Raw genomic sequence first — 21,812 nt, 5'->3', positions numbered from 1 at the left:
TTGAAAAAAGATTCAATAACGGAAAAATGTAAAACACATAGAATTCAAAGAGATAACACTGCACTGACAAATGGTAAAACCCAGTGCAATCAAAACACATACCTAGGTATTAAGTTTCTGTTTTTCTCATAAAGCATCCTTAGGTCTTGAGGACTATTAGCCTGTTTAAAAAAAAAAGGCGGGGGGGAGAAAAAGGTTTAATTTCCTAAACAACTAAGGGCAAAAATTCCAAATCATATGATCGAAGCTCACATTCTGCTATAGAACAGACTCTGAACTTGAAAGCCATGGAATGCTGAAGGAGCCATAGATGGGCACTAGGAACTTAAAAAACTTCTGAAATTGTACGTGAATTCTGCACATCTGGGCATAATAATGTACCTTTTCTGAGGTCAGATTCTCAGTGAGGCCTGAATCTTAGAAAAGAATCACTACTCTGGAGGTTACATGGCCTACCCAACAGGTGTATTTTTACTGTGTTAAGATCAGGGTGTATTTTACCTTCGAGGGATTCAAGGAAGAGAACTCAGATGACTGCTACTCTTCTGCCATAGTAACGAGCAGCACCCTCATAATAAGTGCTGCTGAATTAGTGAAGTTGTCTCTACGTCCAAACTAGGTTGGGAAATTAAGTGTTCAACCTGGCTGTGTCACCGACTTTTAAAAACCATTTTGGGCAAATAATTTCACTCTGTTCCAGTTTTCAGATTCAAAACTCCTCTTTGTAACTGGGCAGTATGAACTCAAGAGGAATCATTGTGATTATATCCTAGGAGGCCTCTTTTTGACAGGATGTTAAGGGAGAGGAAGACCTACTCAAAGTAACTTCCATAAAGCCTAAATAATTACCTCTCACCCAGCAGTGACAGGAATAGAGAGCTGGAGACAGTTGCCAGTGATCTTCCCAGACCTGCCCTAGCCCTCACGTGGATTCCAGGACCCCAAAACCAGGCTAGGCAGGAAGCGCTGACATCACTGTTCACACCTATTTCCTACCAGGTTGTTACGCTAACCGCACCAGCTTTTATGAGCCTGGAGAACCTAACCGGCCCCAGGCCCAATCCAACTACTAGGGAAGGCAGATAAAAAAGGAAAAAGCGAAAGATGTTCTGGCTCACTACAGCAGTTTTGCCTGTTAACAAAATCAAAATAAGTCACAGAGGAACCAGAAACACTGCTTTCAAAGTACAGGTGACCCTTGAACACCATGGGTTTGAACTGTGCGGGGACTTTTTTTCTATACCTACTACAGTACTACACGATCTGCAGTTGGTTGAACCCACAGATGCAGAACGCCAAGTACAAGGGGCCGACTGTAAAGTTACAGCACATTTTCCACGGCGAGGGGTCAGCACCCCTAACCCCTACATCGTTCAAGGGTCAACTGTATTCCCCATTTTATAAGTCAAAGGCAACTGCAAAATGAGAAGATCCCCAAACTGAGCACATCCAAAAAAAGTCAAGGTACCTGAAAAGGTGGTTTTCCAACGAGGCACTGATATATCACTGTCCCTATGCTCCACAGGTCGGCCTTGGCATCATAATGTTGAGACATAATAACCTCAGGAGCCTGGGGATAGAACAATTCAAGAGACATGCATTAGGTCATTTACATAATTAATATGTATGGATTAATTAGCTGGAAAAGGTCACACTCCTAACAAAACTACAAAAATAAAAACAACACACTGTGATATTGCCCTAATCAAATGATACTGCAACGAATACAGAACCACATTCTTACACTGAGGCTTACTGGTAAATCTCAGAAACAACGGTGCACGAAAAGAAGCAAGTTGCAGAAATAAACATTTCTATATAATATTATGGACACATAAACTACAGAAAGAGTATTAAAATAATAATAAAGAAAAATATACCCCAATTACAGGATAGAGGTTACTTCTGGGGTAGGAGAGTAGGAGAGTGGGAAATGGAAAAAGGAGGGCTACAGAGGGCACATGAACTGTTTCTGAAATACTTTATTTCTTTCTAAAAAAAGATCAAGGCAAACATGACAAAATGTTAACTTTGTTAAATACGGATGGTAGGTACACAAGTGTTTGCTATATTATTCCTGTCATTTGAAAACTTTTAAAATAATGGAAAATCTGTTACGCAAAATACAATAATGAAAACTATCTTGGGACTTCCCTGGCAGTCCAGTGGTTAACACTCCGCACTTCCAATGCAGGGGGCGTGAGTTCGATCCCTGGTCGGGGAACTAAGATCTCACATGTTGCTCAGAGCAGCCAAAAAAAAAAAATGTTTTTTCTCTGCTGCTTTGTCACAGCTATTTTCCCACCCTCTCGTTAGATGTTGCTTTTTAAAAATACCATCTATCAAGGCAAGCATAGCATTAAATAGGAATGTCAAATACACTTAAAAGATAGTGAAATTTTACTTTCCAGGCATAACATTTTTATTTATTGGCCCTAATAAATTTCTTATTGAGCCACCTCCCTTTAATAATCAGCCCAAGCACTCTGTCTATCCTCAAGGCTATTAGTTCAAGGCTCAACTAGTTTCACACTCAAGAAGTGCAAAATAGTATTTAATTATATTAAATTATAACATTTACTATATAAGCAGTAAGATTATGATCAAGAAAAAGTAAGTCTAATACAAAAAAATTTTTTGAACTTTGATTACTTAGTTCCCTTAACTCAAAGTGATTTTACATTAGAAGAAACCGTAATTGACATAAAACCATTTTAAATTAAAACTGAAATAGGTACATTTATTTACTTCACAGGATTCTGAAGTTCCAGAATTAAGGTATTTCCAGGCTTAACACCTCACATTAGTTCAGAAGTTTCACAGCTTCACCCTATTAGACCTGACAGTAACCACAGGAGAGGATAAAGAGGAAAACTAAAATTTTTTTCAGCTGTTAAGTGTAACACTGATGGAAAACACTTCTACAATATAGGGATCCTGTCTAAAGAGACAACATGCAAAAGATGACTACACCCTACAGCTGAAGAGGTGCCCCAAAAGGTTTTCTTTTTAAGTATTCCTAAAATTATACATTATGTATAGCATGACCATATTTCATCAACTTTTGTTTTCAATTTAACCTAACAGGAGATTTCTACCATAATAACTAACTAATCATGTTAAAAAATAAATGCCAGTGGGCAAAGATGACAGACTTTCACAGTCCGCTATACTAAAGCGAAAGACGTCTGCATTATATCATTATCAGTAATAGAATTAACATCTGTAATATAATAATTATATATATATAATAAAATATATATTATATATATATAATAAAAACTCAGACTATATATAAAATCACATTTTACGTGGAAACAAGCATTATACTTAAATTCCAATGCTTATGCTGCTGTGCTGTAAACACACAAGGATGCAAACACTCACTCACCATGTACATTGGAGACCCACACAGCGTTGCAGCCATCATGTTACTATGTAGGTAACGAGCAAAACCAAAATCCGCTATTTCACAAAATAAAAAGGAGAAAATCAAATGATACCTTTGCTCAGTTAACGCAGATCATATGATTCTTTAAAGATACAAGAGGGTAAAAAAGAACTGTGAGAAATTAAAGCTTATTGAATAAGACTGTCCACCAAAGAAAAAAGAGCTACCTCACTTTCAACAAGTTAAGAAACAGCAGTCATCACCAACTGCACAAGTCACTGCTCTGCCAGTTTTGTAACCAAGAAGGAAGTGCCACACTTTGCAAGAGAAAATGCTAATTATAATACACGATTCATTAATACAGCTCTCATCCAATATCAATAACAGGTATAGAACTGGAGCTGTTTTTGTCCTCCAGATACCAGATGTAACCCATAAAATATCAGAGATTTCTTAAAATACTGCTAAATGATTATTTTTCCACCAATGAAGAGAAAAGCTTTAAAAAAAATCTAGCATTATAAACTACTTCAAATAATCCTGAGAGTGCTAAAACAACTTCCAAGTAAGAAGCCTGAACTAAATGATCTCTCAGATCCCTTATGTTAAAATCCAACGAGCTGTAAAGAATCAGGGTTATCAATTTGCTGCCAGCAACCGTGATACATTAGCTTCCCTGTGATAAGGAGAAGCAGGGTTTCCTGCTGGGAGTCACACTCAGAGTTCCTAGTGTGGGGTCTTTGGCCCCGTCTAGCACCTGCTGCCAATAATGTAAAGGGTTCCCATATCCAAATGTACCTCACTGAACTCAGTAAAAATTTTACAAGTGTCTCAACAAAATCCATCATTCTAACAAAGCTGAACTAAAATTATCTAAAAATACCAAGTCCCAAAAATGTTCTTCGCATGAGACAATACATAGCCAGGTACCTATTTTGATGCGAATACCACTGACAGTGGACTTCCTACGGTTGGCATAGGACAGCAGGATGTTCTGGGGCTTGAGATCCCTGTGGATGATCCCCTTGCTGTGCAGGATGCGCATGGCGGCTGCGATCTGATGCAGAAAGACTCTGATGGTGTCTTCACTGAGAGTGCCTTTAGCTGGGAGAAAAGGCGCTCCATCAACATTCAAGTATCATCTGCATATCCTGAGGAGAACACTGAGGGAGTACGGAACTGGGATTCGCATTTTCTCATTGTTTTTACTTTAACAATTTAAGTCTGTGAAGAGAGAGTGGATATCTCAAAATTTTTAATCAATCTGTTGTAAAGAGACCTGATTTACACTTGCATCTTCCATTTTCACTGGTGCTCCTTTTTGGCTTTCCTCTCCCATTTTTACTGGGAAGGATGAGCATAACAAGAGGTGGTCAACAAATGTGAGTCTCCTCTACAAGCCAAAAGTCAGTCCCCTTCATATCAAATACCTGGGATAAATGTCCATATTTAATTCCAACCATTACCTGAGCACAAATTAAAAACAGGTGAACTGCTTGGCTGGCGAGACTTGGGCATCCCCTCCATGTGGGCCTGCCGGGGTTGGTGGCCCTACACCTGTCTCCTCTCATCTCCCTGCTGCCAACACACCACCTCACCGCAGCATCTCTCCTAACTAACGACACCCGTAAGAAGCCACGTCTTCAGTACGATGAAGAGGTGGTAGGAATGGTCTGAGGGTAGTCACTGTTCAGCAAACAGCAGTGTTTCTATGCACATGCTGGAGCATGTAACGGAACAGAGCTTGGTTTGGAGTCAGGCTGCCTTTGTTCAAATCACAGCTCCTCCACTTACTGCGTGACCCTGGAAGATGACCCCTCTGTGCCCATCCTCATCTATAAAAAGCTGAAAACAGACTAACCACACGGGGCTGTTGTAACAATCAAGCAAGACAGCATATTTAATAATAGAAACTTTAGAAAAAGGCCTGGCACATAAGTACTCAAATGTGGGCAGTACACAAATATATACTTCATGACAGTGGGTCTAGAAGTCATTTCTTGAATCTACATTAGGGATTTAATATCCATGGCCCCATTTTAAAGCCTTTGTGAACATACTTCTGCCCATACAACTCTAGAATATGTCCTTTATAACCTTTCCATATGCACTTAAGATTAAGAAAGAAATAACATTAACACTCAGAACAAGTGAAATATTACTTTAAAAATCATTTTAATGACACATTAAGTGACAGTTTATGTCCTTAACATCTTCAAATAAACTAAATCCCCATGGTTTAAAAATTATCAAATTGGGCTTCCCTGGTGGTGCAGTGGTTAAGAATCCGCCTGCCAATGCAGGACACACGGGTTCCAGCCCTGGTCCGGAAAGATCCCACATGCCATGGAGCAACTAAGCCCGTGCGCCACTACTACTGTGCCTGTGCTCTAGAGCCCGTGAGCCACAACTGCTGAGCCCGCACACCTAGAGCCCATGCTCCCAACAAGAGAAGCCACAGCAATGAGAAGCCCGTGCACCGCAACGAAGAGTAGCCCCTGCTCACCGCAACTAGAGAAAGCCCGCGTGCAGCAGCAAAGAAAAGACTCAACACAGCCAAAAATAAATAAATAAATGTATTTTTTTTAAAAATTAGCTAATACTTCTTTCCTGTGAGGGCAGTTCTTAACCTATTCCATTTTTTAAATTATTTGGAGTTCTTTTCCTGATGCTATTAAAAAATAAAAATCCAAATACGCTAAAACATATAAAAAGTGAAATCTTCCCTAATTCCATCCTGGAGATGAATGAACACTGTTTACCTCTGGAGTATATTCTTCGAGATCTACTTTCCTGCAGGTGGCAACACATAAATGACTGCCCATTAGTGGGAGCATCAAATCAACAACTAGAGCTTTATTTTTGTAATGTCTTACTTACATTACACTGAAACTATTAAAATGGACGGTAGGGCTTCCCTGGTGGTGCAGTGGTTAAGAATCCATCTGCCAATGCAGGGGATACGGGTTCGAGCCCTGATCTGGGAAGATTTCACATGCCGTGGAACAACTAAGCCCGTGAGCCACAACTACTGAGCCTGCCCGGTAGAGCCCGTGAGCCACAACTACTGAAGCCCACGTGCCTAGAGCCCGTGTTCCCAAAAAGAGAAGCCACCGCAATGAGAAGCCCGTGCACCACAACAAAGAGTAGCCCCCGCTCGCTGCAACCAGAGAAAGCCCACGCACAGCAACGAAGACCCAACACAGCCAAAAATAAATAAATAAATAAATTAAATGTATTATAAATAAATAAATAAAATTTTTAAAATGGATGGTACAGGGCTTCCTTGGTGGTGCAGTGGTTGAGAGTCCGTCTGCCAATGCAGGGGACACGGGTTCGTGCCCTGGTCGGGGAAGATCCCACATGCCGCGGAGCAGCTGGGCCCATGAGCCATGGCCGCTGAGCCTGCGTGTCTGGAGCCTGTGCTCCGCAACGGGAGAGGCCGCAACAGTGAGAGGCCCGCATACCGCAAAAAAAAAAAAAAAAAAAAGGATGGTACAGTTTCTTCCATTTCATTCATTTACATTTTCATTCTAGGGCTTAGAAAAATTTTGCTACTTTAAATGACTAAGGCTGCTTAGAACTAGTATCACTGCCCCATGACATACTATTGAATAGACTTAGAGTTTATCTGATTCAGAGTCCAAATTCCAACACTGTTCCTGTGGGGAAAAATTTATGACCTAGTTTAGGCTGCTTCTGGGCACAAACTACAGTAAAAATTCACATATTTCTATGAACACAGGATGCCTACTCTCAACACAGTCCCATAAATTGAAATTCTCACGTTAAAAGCTTAACATTTTAAAGGCACAGCTATCATGAAAACTCTCAGATGAATGAACTCTTGAGCAGTTTGCCCTAGCAGGGCAGGCTCAGCTGTGGCTGCCACACTGAAGATATCTGCTAGAATTAATTTAAAGTACAACTTACCAACTACTCTACAATTTGTCTTATTTAAAACTTACAATTGATAGAATTTGTTTTCTATCAATTTGATAGAAAAGGGACTTTATTTATCAAAGCAAATAAAAGGACTAAATAGCTGTCTTGTGATTTAGTGGCATTAGACCATCCAGACCTCTGACCGCCAGATCTTCCAGACCAGTGCTCTCCAACAGAAATATAATGTGAGTCACATACGTACCTTCAAATTTTCTAGTAGCCACGTTTTCAAACATGAAAAGAAACTGGTGGAATAACATATACTTAATCTAATACTTCCAAAATATTATCATTTCAACCTATAATATAAAAAACTTAAGATATAATCATTCTTTTTTCCTATGAAGTGTTCAAAATCCAACGTGTGTTTTATATCACAGCACATCTCAATTCAGACTAGCCGCATTTCAAGAGCTCAACAGTCCCATGTGGTCCATGGTACCATACTGAAGAGTGCAGCTCTAGACAATTCCTTAAGGACTAAATTTAGTTTACATGTCTCTTCAATTGGCAGATAGAGACCAGGGAGAGGTTAAATAATGACCAAAATCGCATAGTGATTAAGTTATATGAACAACAGAACTACTGAAACCAGCCTGCCTGCCTGACTGCATGCAGCATTCTGGTAAGCTCTTAACTCTTGGGTCTCCTGTTCTAACACTATTGCTCTGGAATATCCAATGCAGAGTTCAACATCACAGACAAAAGTGCTGTCGAAGCTAACAAATCTGCTACAGCAGCATCAGCACCTATGTCAGTCCAACAGGACTTCTGTGAAAGAAGGAAACTGATATTCCAGTGAAGGCTCTAAATGGCTGAGGTGCCCCTCAACCTGACCCCAGGGAAAGGTGCTTTCATCAGGATCACTAAGCAGTCAAGGAGTTCAAGATTCAGAGGCGGACCAGAAGGTAAAGGCAAGGTGTCTTCTAGCTCCAACTTCTCTCCCCCAGCAGTGAAGAAAGTGCCTGTCTCTGCACTGTATCCACTAGGAAATGACATTTTGAAAAATCTTTTCATCAAACCAAGAATTTCTTAAAAAAGAATCTCAGGGAAATACAAAGACAAAAACACACATGGACTAAACTCCTGAGTTCAGGATAATGGCTGTCTCTAAGTGGGAGGGACCAGAGTAGGATCACAGAAGGGCCTACAGGAGCTTCAGCTGTATTTAGAAGGAGTAATCCTTGTGTTCTTTACATTATTTCTACATGGCTTTCCAAATCTCAGCAATATTTTATATTTTAAAGATTTTTTAAATCTCATTTTTAATTGCACTCCTCGTTTACTTGAACATTTAAAATATGTTATTTCTCTTCTGTAAACTATCCATACCCTTTGTGGTGTATTTACTGACATCTTAGTGTTTTACCATCAACTGCCATGGCCTGTTTCTAGGCTGAGTGACGAACCTCTCTCTGTCTTTTTGCCTACTCCCCGTGTATCTTTAAGGGGAGAGAAAGTAGGTGGTGGCCTCATCTAACGTCGTTTTAAAAAGCACTTTTGAGGGACACAATTTGATTTGAGCGCTTACTGTCCTACATGAATACACTTTAGGTACTAGCAACATCTAGTACTAAAATCTTACCTCTGGGCCACAAAATAATTTCAAGGTTACACTTAATCCCTTATAACATTTAAAAAAATTTACGAGCAACATTCACATTAATAAACACATTCTTGGATACATTCTTCCATTATGGTTTGCTTTGTTTTGTTTTGTTTCTGTGAAGTAAATGAAATGGACTAAAGGTTCACTGAGAGCAGACCACTAGCGTCTTTTGAAGAGAAATTCTGTTGGTTTTTCTCTCTTGGGGAGAGGCCCTACCACTCAAACTGTCCAAGAGAGGCACACATAAACAAGTACTTATACACAAGCAAAGTTTAGGAGCAAAACCACAACAAACGACAGTCAGTCAGCAAAGTGACCACAATTACACATACACAAATATTTATTGAATGTTTCTATACAAGTACAGAAAACAGGGGTAGCATATTTCAGAAGTAAATGAAGACTAAACAGACTACATTACTACACTGAACACTGACAAAGTAAAAAAATTACCTTGCAAATAATCTGCCAGGTCTCCACCATTGCAATACTGATAATATAAAAGAAAAAGTAATTAAAATAAGACACTGCTTCAAGCTTAATTCAATTCATTATCAGTTAACTTTAATTAAAAATACATTTGTATATAATATAAATCTAGTCTCACACAAATTATACGAATTATAGAATCAACATTTTAAAATTTTATATTCCTTATAAAATAGAATCTAAATCACTGAATCAACTTTATTAATCCAAATTTTCAAATAACCTACCATCAATTTTAAAGTACATATTAATCAAAAGAAATGTGAAATAAATTAAACAGAAACCTGTATACTACCTACCTCCATCACCAGAAAGACAGAGTTGGGTAATTCCTGAAAGTAAACATATTAAATATGGTTTAGATTAGAGAAAAAATTAAGCACAAATTTAAAAAATAATGACAGTTAATAAAAGTAGTACATGTGTCCATTTTAAACAAGTAAAATGAAATCACAAAATCCATTCGTAAGTGAAATTTAAAATCCCCAAAACAATGACATAGCACCTCAGCTTCAATGACACTAATGTAGTCATCAAAAAGTTCAATTCTATTCATGGAAAGAACTAAAGAAAGATTCATCTTTTGGAAGAAAGATTCATCTTTTGGTTATGGTTATGGTAAATTTACCGCTTGTGGAAAAAAGGAAGGATTCTCTGGTCCTCAAGGAAGCACTTCCACTTTGAAAAGTTTACGATTGGAGCAATGACTTGATAAATCCTCCCTAGCAACACTAAATGCACAATCTGAGTTCTGGAATACATGATCCAGGATGCTTAGTTCTTTGTTTTTCTGGTTTTCCTGTATATTTGAAGGCAATCACATTACTTGGGAATTGCTGGCAAAGGGAAGACATTTTATCACATGAGAAATCATCAAACATAACTTTCAACAAAATTTTCTTCTTCTCAAGTATAAAATACAAAAATCTAATCTCAAACCAGTGTTGTTTAATCATGTAAGAGCGCCATACCCTAGCTACTGCAGAGGAAAGAGAGCGAGGAACTCCTAAAGGGAAGCTAAGGAGACACAAAGAACTTATGTTCCTTCAATATGACAAAGACACATTCCCGTCTTGGTTTTCACAATTTGGGGGGTACACATAACCACTTAGTTTCCCCAAGCATTCACTCACTCATTCAATAAATAATAAATAAGACAGAAATACTTTAACATCTTTGACTTCTCGGGCAGACCTTCTTTTGCCCACCTTTGAAGCAATGAAAATCTCCAAAGATTCAATCATTCTCTCCAACACCCCCCTTGCGTAAAGGCCCGTCCTTTACATGAAGCACCAGCGTTAACTGCAGCAGGAGGAGCTGCAAGAGGCAGGAAGAGTCAGCAAAGGAACCAAGCAAGCCATCTATAGACAAATCAAAGCTGAAACGGTACTGGAGCCCAGGGAAGAACTAAGAAATGCCTGTAGGGTCAGAAGGGCTGAGAAGTGAGGCCAACACACCTGTGAGCCAGACCACACCACGGGTTTTCCAAAGCTGAATATGTATTTATCCTCCCTTCTAATATTAAGACATCCACATCCTCAACTACTTCCCAGAACTTCCACCAACAAAACTAAACATAATAAATTTCATTTTATCATTTCCCTACTCAAAGTCCTTATTAACTTGATAAAAAAAAAACCCTATTCTCTAAAAAGAAAGGGAAAAAAAGGATATCATTATGAACAACTCAATGCCAGTACGCCAAAATTTGCATGAAATGAATACACTGAAAAACAATTTGAGGAAAAATGCAACTTACTAAAACTGACAAGAAGTAGAAAATTTGAAAAGGTATGTATCTGTTAAAGAAACTGAATTATAGTTTAAAACCTTTCCACAAAGAAATTCTCCTTAAGTTTCAGTACAGTCCCAATCAAAATCGAAGGTTTTGTGCATGTGTGGAAACTGATAAGTTGATTCCAAAATGTATGTGGAAATGCAAAAGGACAAGAATAACTAAATATCATGCAGAAAAAGAAAAATAAAAGTTGGAGGATTTATACTACTAGATATCAAGTATGATACTAGATATCATAAACCTATACTGAAGGGCTTCCCTGGTGGCACAGTGGTTGAGGGTCCGCCTGCCGATGCAGGGGACACAGGTTCGTGCCCCGGTCCGGGAGGATCCCACGTGCCGCGGAGCGGCTGGGCCCATGAGCCATGGCCGCTGGGCCTGCGCGTCCGGAGCCTGTGCTCCGCAACGGGAGAGGCCGCAGCGGTGAGAGGCCCGCGTACTGAAAAAAAAAAAAAAAAAAAAAAAACTATACTGAAAAAGACAGTGAGGTAAAGGCTAAGGGGACAGAAAAGAGTCTAGAAACAGGCCCCCACGTGTGAGCTCGCAATGCAGAGATGACAGTACAGAAGGGAAGGATGTCGGTTCAGCAACAGATCAACTGGCTCCCCTTTGTAAAAATAAATGAATTGTGACCCCTACCTCACGCCACATACAAAATCATTTCCAGGTAGATTATAGAGCTTAATGTGTCAGATAAAACAATAAAGACTATGGGGGAAAAACAAAGAACATCCTCATGACCCTAGGGTAGGCAAAGTTTTCTTAAATATGACACAAAAGCACTAAATAAAAAAAGAAAAAGAAAAGCACTAAATACAAAAGGAAGAAACAATACACTGGACTACATTAAAATTAAGAATTTCTACTCACCAAAACAAACGATTAAGATAGCAAAAAGGCAAGTCAGAGTGGGTAAGTCATTCACAACACCCATATGTGTCAAACGACTCATATCCACAATATATAAAGAACTCTAACAAATTAATAACAAAAAGACAACCCAATAGAAAAACAAGCTTCTATAGGAATTTCAAAAAGATATTTAAATGACTAATAAACTTACAAAAGGTACTCAAATCAGGAATCATCAGGAAAATGCTAATCACAATCATAATAAGACACCTCATCACCTGAATGGCTAACACTGCTGAGTGCTGGCAAGGATGTGGTGTGACGAACTGACGAAATGTGGTGTGAGTGTAAGCCAATACGCTGGCAGTATAAGCTAGGCCTATGCATAGCTTATGATCCAGAAATTCCTCTTCAATAATGAAGCCTCCGTAAAATCCCAAAAAGACAGGCTTCCAAGAGCTTCCAGGATGGTGAACATGATGAAATCTGGTGAGAGTGGCCCACTCAGGGTGGATACCTTGCCCTAAGCATCTCTTCCATCTGGCTGTTCCTGTGTTACATCCTTTTATAACAAAGGATGTAATCTGGTAAGTTTTCTCTGAGTTTTGTGAGCCACTCTAGCAAATTAATGGAGCCCAAGGAAGGGGCAGGGAGCAGACCAGAGGGCTGGGAAAACCACTTCAACACTAACGACAAAGAGCTGCCAACTCTGATTCCCTCTTCTTCACCTCCTACAGTACCCAAGTCCTATCAACCCGGCCTCCTAGACATTCCATCAATCTGTCCAGGCCTCCCCGTTTCCACGGTGCCTTCACCCACCCAAACACCTGCAGCATGGTGGCCCCATATCCACCCGTGCCCACTCTCCACAGAGTAGCCAGTGTTTTACACGCTTTGAGAAACTCGTATGCCTATTAATTTATAATGGAGAATATGTCTTTCTCTAACCATAATGATTAGGTCTAATACTCTCTCTATATATATACTCCCTAACTGGCATAAAAATACCTGGAATGCTAATTCATAATCAGAAGATTGCCCAAGGATTACAGAAAGAAAGAAAGCAAAAGTAGGTTTTCCCCTTTCCCCAAAAGAAGAAAATTGCTTTTTTTGTTGATTATAAAAAAAAGTATGTGCTTATTGCAAAAACTTAAGATACATAAAATCTGAAGGAAGAAAGTTAAAAAATCACCTTAATCTCACCATCTGAAAGAAGCACTATTAATATCTTAGTGATCTTGCTTTCATGCATCTATAATACTTGTACACATATTCACACCCAAAGGAAGCATGTACATGCTAGGTTTTAAAAATTTTAATATAATTCATTTCTACCTTTTTGCTTAATTATCTTCACCTCTCCAAGTAGCCAATGTTTACATCTGGTATGTATCCTTCCATATCTTTCTCCTACTCATACGATCATAAGTTAAACATACACATACTTTACTTTGAAAAAATGGGATATCAGATACAGATGTCTGAACCTTGCTTTCCGCACTCAATAATACACCAAAGACATCCCTCCAGGTCAGCTACATACAGACAACTCTTTCTCATAAGTGTGCTATATGTCATAGTGTGACTATATCACCATTTTTAAAGCTATTCCCTTGCTAAGGAACATCACTTGTTTCTAGTTTGGGCCATTATAAGCAAAGCTATATTGGTTCTTGGACATACATCCTAATTCTCAAGCTTTTATGGCTCTGGGATAGATGCCCAGGAATCTGGGTTGCTTCATAAAAGGGTGTGTATTTCTAACGATGACAGATATTTCTCCTCATTGAAAGATTTCTTAACTACCTATTATATACAAGACACTATTCCAGGTCCTGAGGATACAGCAGAAAGCCAACAGAGTTAAATGCCCTGTTCTCCCCAGTCTTCAATTCTAAGAAGGGAGGGTCAGGAGCAAGACCACAAACGGAAGAAATACGTATGCAGAGCACTTTAGAGGTGATAGGTGCTTGGGAGGAGGGGAGACCGTGTTGGGGAGGGACTGCAGTTTTATTTAGGTGGCTAAAGAAAGCATCCCTGAAAGCACAGCGCTTGAAGAAGGACCTAAAGGAGGCTGGGGCATGCCTGTGCAGGCTACAGACACGGAGACCGTCCTGTGCACACAGTCTCCCTGTAGGGGACACGGCGCTCCAGGAACCACAAGGAAGCCCGAGTGGACGGAACACAAGCAGAGAAGCACAGAGCAGGGGAGCCAGAGCCAGGGGCAACGGGGTTGGGCTTTCACTCACAGGAATGGGGTCCGCACAGAGGAGGGACACGCCCTACCTGCACTACGGGGGTAGGGCTCTGACCACAGTGTTGGTACTATTCTTCAGGGCATGGGGGCAAGGTGTCGCCAGACAGCATCCCCAAAACATTCTAGCGGTTCACATTTGTGCCAGTGATACAGGAGAACAGCTTACACCTCCCCCCAGTCCACCAGTAAGAATTACTGCACTTTTTAATTTTGCCCACCAGAAGGCTGAGAAGTGACATCTGTTACCTTAATTTACATTTCCCTACTTGTTCATGAATATCATCCATTTCTTAGCCATTTTTATTCTTCTTATGAGAACCAACAATTTGTATCCTTTGCTCACTTCCTCTTTGGGTTGTCTTTTCCTTAATTTGTGAGAAGGTTTATGCGTTTTAGGTGTCAGCCCCATCACCTTTCGGGTTGTACATAGTTTCTCAAACTGCCATTCGTCAACTGCATGTTTTTGCATTTTACTGTGGTAAAGATTTAAGTGTACAGTCAAAGACTTGTGACACATGTATACACCCATGTAACTACCCTTCCAGTCAAAATACAGAACATTTCCATCAGCCCAGAAAGTTCCCACATACCCCTTTTCTGTCCATCCCTGATACCAAGTAGCAACCTCTGATCTGCTTTCCCCGATTTCTATCACCCTAGCTGAGTGCCGTCTCCTCTTGAAACTCACAAAAACAGAATCACACAGTAGCTGTATATAGCTGGCTTCTTTTTCTCAACATAATGTTTGAGATTCATATGTTATGGCAAGTATCAAGTTTGTTCCTTTTTATGGCTGTCAATTTGTTCACAATATTATTTGCTACGAAATAATTTTTTAAAAATTTTGTATGTCCCTACCACTTGTATGGCTTCTGAGTTTATCTTGATTTAAAATACCTTTCTAGCTCTTAGATTACATATTTAAGCCTTTAATTTGTCTAAAAGTTATTTTGGAAAATGATGAAAATAGACATCCATCTTTGTCTCAGATGTCTCAGTTTGCCAGCACCATCTATGAAATGCATCTTTTTCTCACTATACTAAAAATTACCAAGAGGTGGATGTTTATCCAGATCACTGACATTCATGCAGGGAAGTATTCCCAACTGACAATATTTATCTCATGCCCAGAATGCTCAAAGATATGTATCTTCTGAAAAACAGACATGATATCACCCTCCAAATGGCTCTGCACTGTCCTCAGACTAGAGGTCCACCCCACGTGGCCCCTCCACCCTCTCCTGCATCACTCAGCACTACTCCTCCTTCCCGCCTGCACTCCCACCACATCCCTTCTTCCAGGTCCCTCCTGTCCGCTCCTCCCAGAGGCCGCATCTGCATGGGAAGCTGACCTGTTCTCCCCAACCCCACTAGAGCCCCGTCTCCTCCCACTTGATTATAGATTCATATATCTATTTAGAAAACTCTAAAATAAATATAACAAACAGTGGTTATCTCTGGGAAGTGCCATGTCTTTTCCAATTTATTTGTGTTGACAATGTTGGAATATTTTAACTGTGGGCATATATTACTTTTGTAATTAAGGAAAATGTGTTTCTTTTTAAGTGTCATCCAAACTGACAAACAATGTCAAAAGTTCTCAATTCATCAAAGTGCACACAAACTTGAGGTGGACTGCCACAAGAGATGGCCAGCGAGAATGGTGCAAACACCCTGTACCCCTTGATGAACAGTCGGAATCCAGGAAGCAAATCCAAACTCTGTTTACTTGACAGCCAAATGCTCAAGACTAGATTCATTTGACTAACAGTTCTTAAGTTTGCTTTTACAAATTAGTTCCAGGAGTACACAATGCACAAAACAGTAAACATTCTCATGCAGTCACCTTGACATTCCCAACTGTTCCATAGTTCTGGTTTCTGAGTATATGTTCTCCCTGATGCCATCTCATTCTGCAGCCAAAACCAGTACTTTAAATATTTCTCATTCTGATAGAAAAAATCCAACTACACTCTCTACCCTGAAAGCAAGACCTACTCTGAAATTGACAGGGTTTTCTGCACTTCTCAAAAGATGGGAAATTAAGAGTTAATATTATTTAAGTTTTTGTACGAGGCGCTGACTTGTACCACTTGGTGCCCTCTAGCTACAGAGACTAAGACAACCACACAAACAGCTCTGAGGAGAACTGACATTTCAATAGGGACTGTGACATCAGATCAGTTTTACTTTAAACTTTTTTCCCCTTTCTTTCTAGGCTGCTTTGAAATTTCTCAAATGAAGGAATAAATTACACCTATTTAAATAGGTAATAAAATATACCCACAGCACGCACATATTCTGTGTGTGGAGTTTAAACTGCAATATTTTTGGAGAACAATCACACACTGCCATCAAAAACTTTAAAACTGTTCATGCTATTTGTCCTAGTAATTCCAATTCTAGAAATTCAACTTACAAGAAATAATTGGGTATCTTCAGAAGGTATGTATTCTCCTCGTAGCATTTTTTTTTACAATGGGAAAAACCTTAACATCTTATAATATGGGTTTAGTTAAATAAATACTCTGTGGTACGATATGACATGAAAAACGACTATATATATTTTTAAAAGAACATACAGAGAGCAGTCCACTAAAATTAAGCACACTAAGAGCAAGGACTTCCTTCTACTCACAGCTTTGCTCCTTTGTTCCTTGCACTTACAAACGCCTGGCCACCGTAGCCCCTCAACAGTATCAGACCACTGGGGCTCTCAGCGGGTGCATACCACTGGCCAAGTGTGATTCCAGTGTTCAGGGATTTATAAAACACAATATGGTCCCTAAATATAAGGCAACTACGTGCTCTGGTGCTCCACCCAAAAAACAGGAATTTTCTCCAAAGTTGGCCTTTTTAAAAGGATTTCCAGGGCTTCCCTGGTGGCACAGTGGTTAAGAATCCGCCTGCCAATGCAGGGGACACGGGTTCCAGCCCTGGTCTGGGAAGATCCCACACGCCGCGGAGCAACTAAGCCCGTGTGCCCCAACTACTGAGCCTGCGCTCTAGAACCCGCGAGCCACAACTACTGAGCCCGTGTGCCATAACCTCTGAAGCCTGCGCGCCTAGAGCCCGTGCTCCGCAACAAGAGCAGCCACCGCAATGAGAAGCCTGCGTACTGCAACAAAGAGTAGCCCCCGCTCGCCGCAACTAGAGAAAGCCCATGTGCAGCAACGAAGACCCAACGCAGCCATAAATAAATAAATAAATAAATAAATAAGAATTAAAAAAAAAACACCTCACTTAAAATAAGCAAAACGTTAAAAAAAAAAAAAAAAAGGATTTCCAAGGGTAATTTTGACTATATAGAAATGCTGCCTTAGAAGGTAACTTCTGAGGACTTCCTTGGTGGCGCAGTGGTTAGGAATCCGCCTGCCAGTGCAGGGGGACACGGGTTTGAGCCCTGGTCCGGGAAGATCCCACATGCCGCGGAGCAACTGAGCCCGCGAGCCACAACTACTGAGCCTGTGAGCCACAACTACTGAAGCCCGTGCACCTAGAGCCCGTGCTCCACAACAAGAGAAGCCACTGCAATGAGAAGCCCACGCACCACGATGGAGAGTAGCCCCTGCTCGCCGCAACTAGAGAAAACACGAGCACAGCAACGGAGACACAACACAGCCACAGATAAAAATAAATAAAATAAATAAACTTATTAAAAGGAAAAAAAAAAGAAAGTAACTTCAGAACCCAGCCTTCCCACCTCCACATACAATGCAACTCTACTGTATGCCATGGCGATAATCCCAGACAAATCTAGATGAACATGCATAGTTTCTTTGTTTTTATTCCACGTACTGTCTAATATCTCCACCATTAGCAAATGTTGCTTTTGCAATAAGAAAAAAGCTCTACCTGATTTTTTTAATAGCTCAAAATAGTCCTTTCTACATTTATCACAGAGATGCTAGATCTGGACTTGACCTAAGACAACACTACTCCTATAGTATATTATCATCTGTCAGTAAGTTTACTCATGCAGCCCGTTATTTATTTTATCCTTCTGCCCTATACTATTGTAAACAAATTCTTAATAAACACACAGCTCAAGCTATATATCTTTTCAACAAGAATAAGGCAATTTTCTATTTCTGTTAAGATTTCACTTACATTTGTATGAAATAGAAAAAAAATTTAAGTTCTTTATTAACATACAAATATTTCTTTAAAAATCCAGAATAAGGTACCTGAACATCATAGAGTGCTACAATGTTTTCATGCTGAAGTTCCTGTTAAGAAAATCGAGAATTCAAAATATTTCTATTTATTCTAGTAATTATAATATTTCAATACACAAATAACATTAATTTAAGTATACACACACATATACATCCATTTATACTACTTGTAGTATACCATACTTCTGTTACTAGATTAGAACAATTCAGTCTACTGAAGAATAAAAACAAATGTGCCTGATCAAACTTTACTTGGGGCCTAAATATTTTTTTACTGTCCTAATTTTTTAGACTCTTAACAAGGTGAGTACTCTCATTTACAAAATAAAGGTAAGAGTTAGTATGACCACATACTTTCTGCTAGTCTTTCAGATTTTATATACAATTTCTAACAAGAAAGGCATAAAATTCCAAAGTGCTTTTAAAAAGCACGATTTGCCTAAAAGAAAACGAAGTGTAATTCAACAAGCTATAATTCTTACCAAAGAGCTGTCCAGAGAATAGTAGTTCTGATGAATGTTAGATGAAGGTTCCATGTTTATATTACTTTGGGAAACACTGGGTTAAACACACCTAAATTGGTCTCTTCATTGCCTAATTTTTTTCGACTTTCTTTAATGAGTCAAGTGCTCTGTCACTCTCCAAGAAGTATTTAGTAAACAGGATTTTCCACACTTATTTGACCACGGACTCTTTTTTTCCCTCAAAGCATCCCACTTGGATAACAGTGCTTGTGAGTGATCTAAAAAGACCACTTTAAATAAATAAATAAATAGATAGATAAATAAAAATAAAAAGACGACTTCCAAGGAAAGTAACTTTGTTCAATTTATAAGGAAGAAAGATTCCAACTGCCCTCATTTCTCCAAAAAAAAAAAAATTAACTATAACATGAAAGGAATCAGAAGAGATAAATAATGTGTAAGAGGGACCTGCCTCTTCTCAAACAATAAGGCAATAACTAAGGGAAAGAAATGATGAGAAGCTAAAAGCAGTTTTCATCTAATCCCTCTAAGCACTGGCCAAGAGCCACAAACATCTATTCTTAAAAATAGCTTCCCAGGGCTTCCCTGGTGGCGCAGTGGTTGGGAGTCCGCCTGCCGATGCAGGGGACGTGGGTTCGTGCCCCGGTCCGGGAGGATCCCACATGCCGCGGAGCGGCTGGGCCCATGAAGCCATGGCCACTGAGCCTGCGCGTCTGGAGCCTGTGCTCCGCAACGGGAGAGGCCACAACAGTGAGAGGCCCGCGTACCGCAAAAAAAATAAAAAAAAATAGCTTCCCAGTACTCAATGTTTCAAAAAACTGAGCACACAAAAAATGAGAGCAACAGGTGAATATTCTCAAACTTGGGGCCAACTACCAAAATTGCAAAGGATGTCATCACGTGTCCATTTAAGTTTTAACCTAGTACGAAATATCACATAAAGAAACATACCTTTAAGATTTTAATTTCCTTCCCAAGCAGTATTTGTGATTTTGACAAGTTCTTTTTATTAATACTTTTAATAGCTACCTCCCAATCAGTTTTCTGGAAAGAAAAAACAGTTACTCCTGCAAATTATTCCACAGAAACAATGCAACAGCAAAAAAAAAAAAAAAATCTAAACATAAAGATGTTTTTAGCAAATTCATGTAACAGCACTGAGAAGAAAAACAGAAAAGAACCCGAATCTCTAACAGGAAAATGATTTTATAAATTAAAGGTGTAGCAAGCTAATGTCCTACAAGATAGCCAGTAAAAATAAATATGAAGACCACGTAGTAACAAGCATTAAGTGAAAAAAGGACCCAGTTTAGTTACAACTATTTAAAAGTTATGGAGGATAACCTGGGAGGTGGTATAGTTAACTGAAAACAGGATTTGACAGCTAGGTAGGATTAAACGTGTTTTCGCTATTTTTTTTTTCCCTTGAGTTTTAAGTTACTCTCATGATAAAGTCAGTAGTATTTATTACTTTATCGGCTAAGCAACCAGGCCATCCCTTTGGACCTGCCCCTTGCCCCAAGCCTTCTAGGATTATTTCCACTCCCGAGGTGCCTTTCCAAATTCTTTAGATCCTAAAACCTGCTGGGAGCCTATTTGCGAAACAGCAAAAGCTTAAAAAAAAAAAAAAAAAAGCTAAGCCCGCTTTCGGGTCGATTTAGGTCTCCCCGCGCCCCGCCCAGCCCCTGGGACTGAGGCCGGTGGGGCCGTCGCGGCCCCGCGCGGGGAAAGGCGACACCGAGTCGGGGAAGCCCCGGGCTCGCAGACCGCCGGCCGGTTTTCCGCTGGGTCTGCAATTATCGGCCACCGGGGAGGGTCCGTGCGCTGCCGGCCCGGCCCCGCCGCCGCCCCGCCTCAGGCGCCGCCGCCCGCCCGGCCCGGCCGGCGGGGCTCACCTGGCGGTGCCGCCCCCGGAAGACCACGGCGAAGGCCCCGTGTCCCACGAGGTCCCGCTTGCTGTATTCGAAGTCGCCCACCACCTCCATGGCCGTGCCCCGGGGTCGGCGCGGGCGGGCGGGCGGCTATCAGCACCGCGGGCCCGCCGGCCCCGAGCGTGCCCGCCGGCCGCCGAGCTGGGGCAGCCGAGGCCCCGGGCCCGAGCCGGCGCTCATGCCGAGAGGCCGAGCGGAAACGGGGAGGCGCCGCGCAGGGCCGGGGTCAGCGAGGCCTGGCCCGGCCCCGGCCGCTCCTCATGCCGGCCGCCGCCGGCCGCGGGCTCCCTGGCGAAGCGGGCTCCCTGGCGAAGCGGGCTCGGCGCTGCCGGGCAGGGGCGCCGCCGCCTCCGTCACTGGGCGCCCCCGGGGCCGCGCGCCCGCCCGGGAGAGGTGCGGGCTCCGGCGCCCCTCATCCCCGCCCGTCGGCGCCTTGGTCTCCCCGCGGGAACTGCTCAGCGCCGGCCGCCGCCCTTCTCCAGCCCGGCCCAATACCCTACCGCCCTGCCCCGCAGCGGGCCCACAGGCGCGCGTCGGCCGCTCCGCACCGACTGCCGGCCCTCCGCGACGTCAGCGCATCTTCTTTGACGCAGCGTCGGCGCGGCAGGCGCGCTCCCTCCGCCGGGAAAATGAGTGCCCAGCTGCTGATGGAGGCGGGAGGGAGCGCGCGAGCCTGCGCGCCGCGGGCTGGACCCGCTAGGAGGCGGGCTTCGGGGAAGCGGGTCGCCAACACCGGCTGCGGGAGGGACAGGGACGTCCCTGTGCAGAGTGGACCCCAGGCCTGCGGTGAGGGCAAAGGAGCATCTCCCAGAGCCCGGCCTTTCCCGCGCCCTCCAAAGCCAGGGGTCACGCTGCCAATTCCCAGCCCTACTGCGTT

General features: G+C 41.5%; 1 protein-coding gene across 2 annotated transcripts in view; it reads right to left on the bottom strand.

Annotated features, from left to right (window-relative positions):
* ULK2 (unc-51 like autophagy activating kinase 2) overlaps positions 1-21,002 on the bottom strand; it is a 64,863-nt gene extending 43,861 nt beyond the window's left edge. For both annotated transcript variants that reach the window (XM_081220596.1, XM_081220597.1), the window contains exons 1-9: positions 20,900-21,002; positions 19,956-20,048; positions 18,529-18,570; positions 9,734-9,766; positions 9,399-9,435; positions 4,322-4,495; positions 3,392-3,465; positions 1,469-1,570; positions 103-161 (exon numbers count right to left, since the gene is read on the bottom strand). In XM_081220596.1, the coding sequence (XP_081076722.1) occupies positions 103-161; positions 1,469-1,570; positions 3,392-3,465; positions 4,322-4,495; positions 9,399-9,435; positions 9,734-9,766; positions 18,529-18,570; positions 19,956-20,048; positions 20,900-20,989 (704 nt within the window). In that variant the 5' untranslated portion in view covers positions 20,990-21,002. The remainder of the gene's footprint in view (positions 1-102; positions 162-1,468; positions 1,571-3,391; positions 3,466-4,321; positions 4,496-9,398; positions 9,436-9,733; positions 9,767-18,528; positions 18,571-19,955; positions 20,049-20,899) is intronic.
* Positions 21,003-21,812: the final 810 nt, after the last annotated feature.

This window comes from Mesoplodon bidens (genome assembly GCF_964165515.1).
Source record: "Mesoplodon bidens genome assembly, chromosome: 19".
Taxonomy (NCBI): domain Eukaryota; kingdom Metazoa; phylum Chordata; class Mammalia; order Artiodactyla; family Ziphiidae; genus Mesoplodon; species Mesoplodon bidens.
The sequence above is the reverse complement of the archived record's forward strand: the minus strand, read 5'-3'. Positions and strand labels throughout refer to the sequence as shown.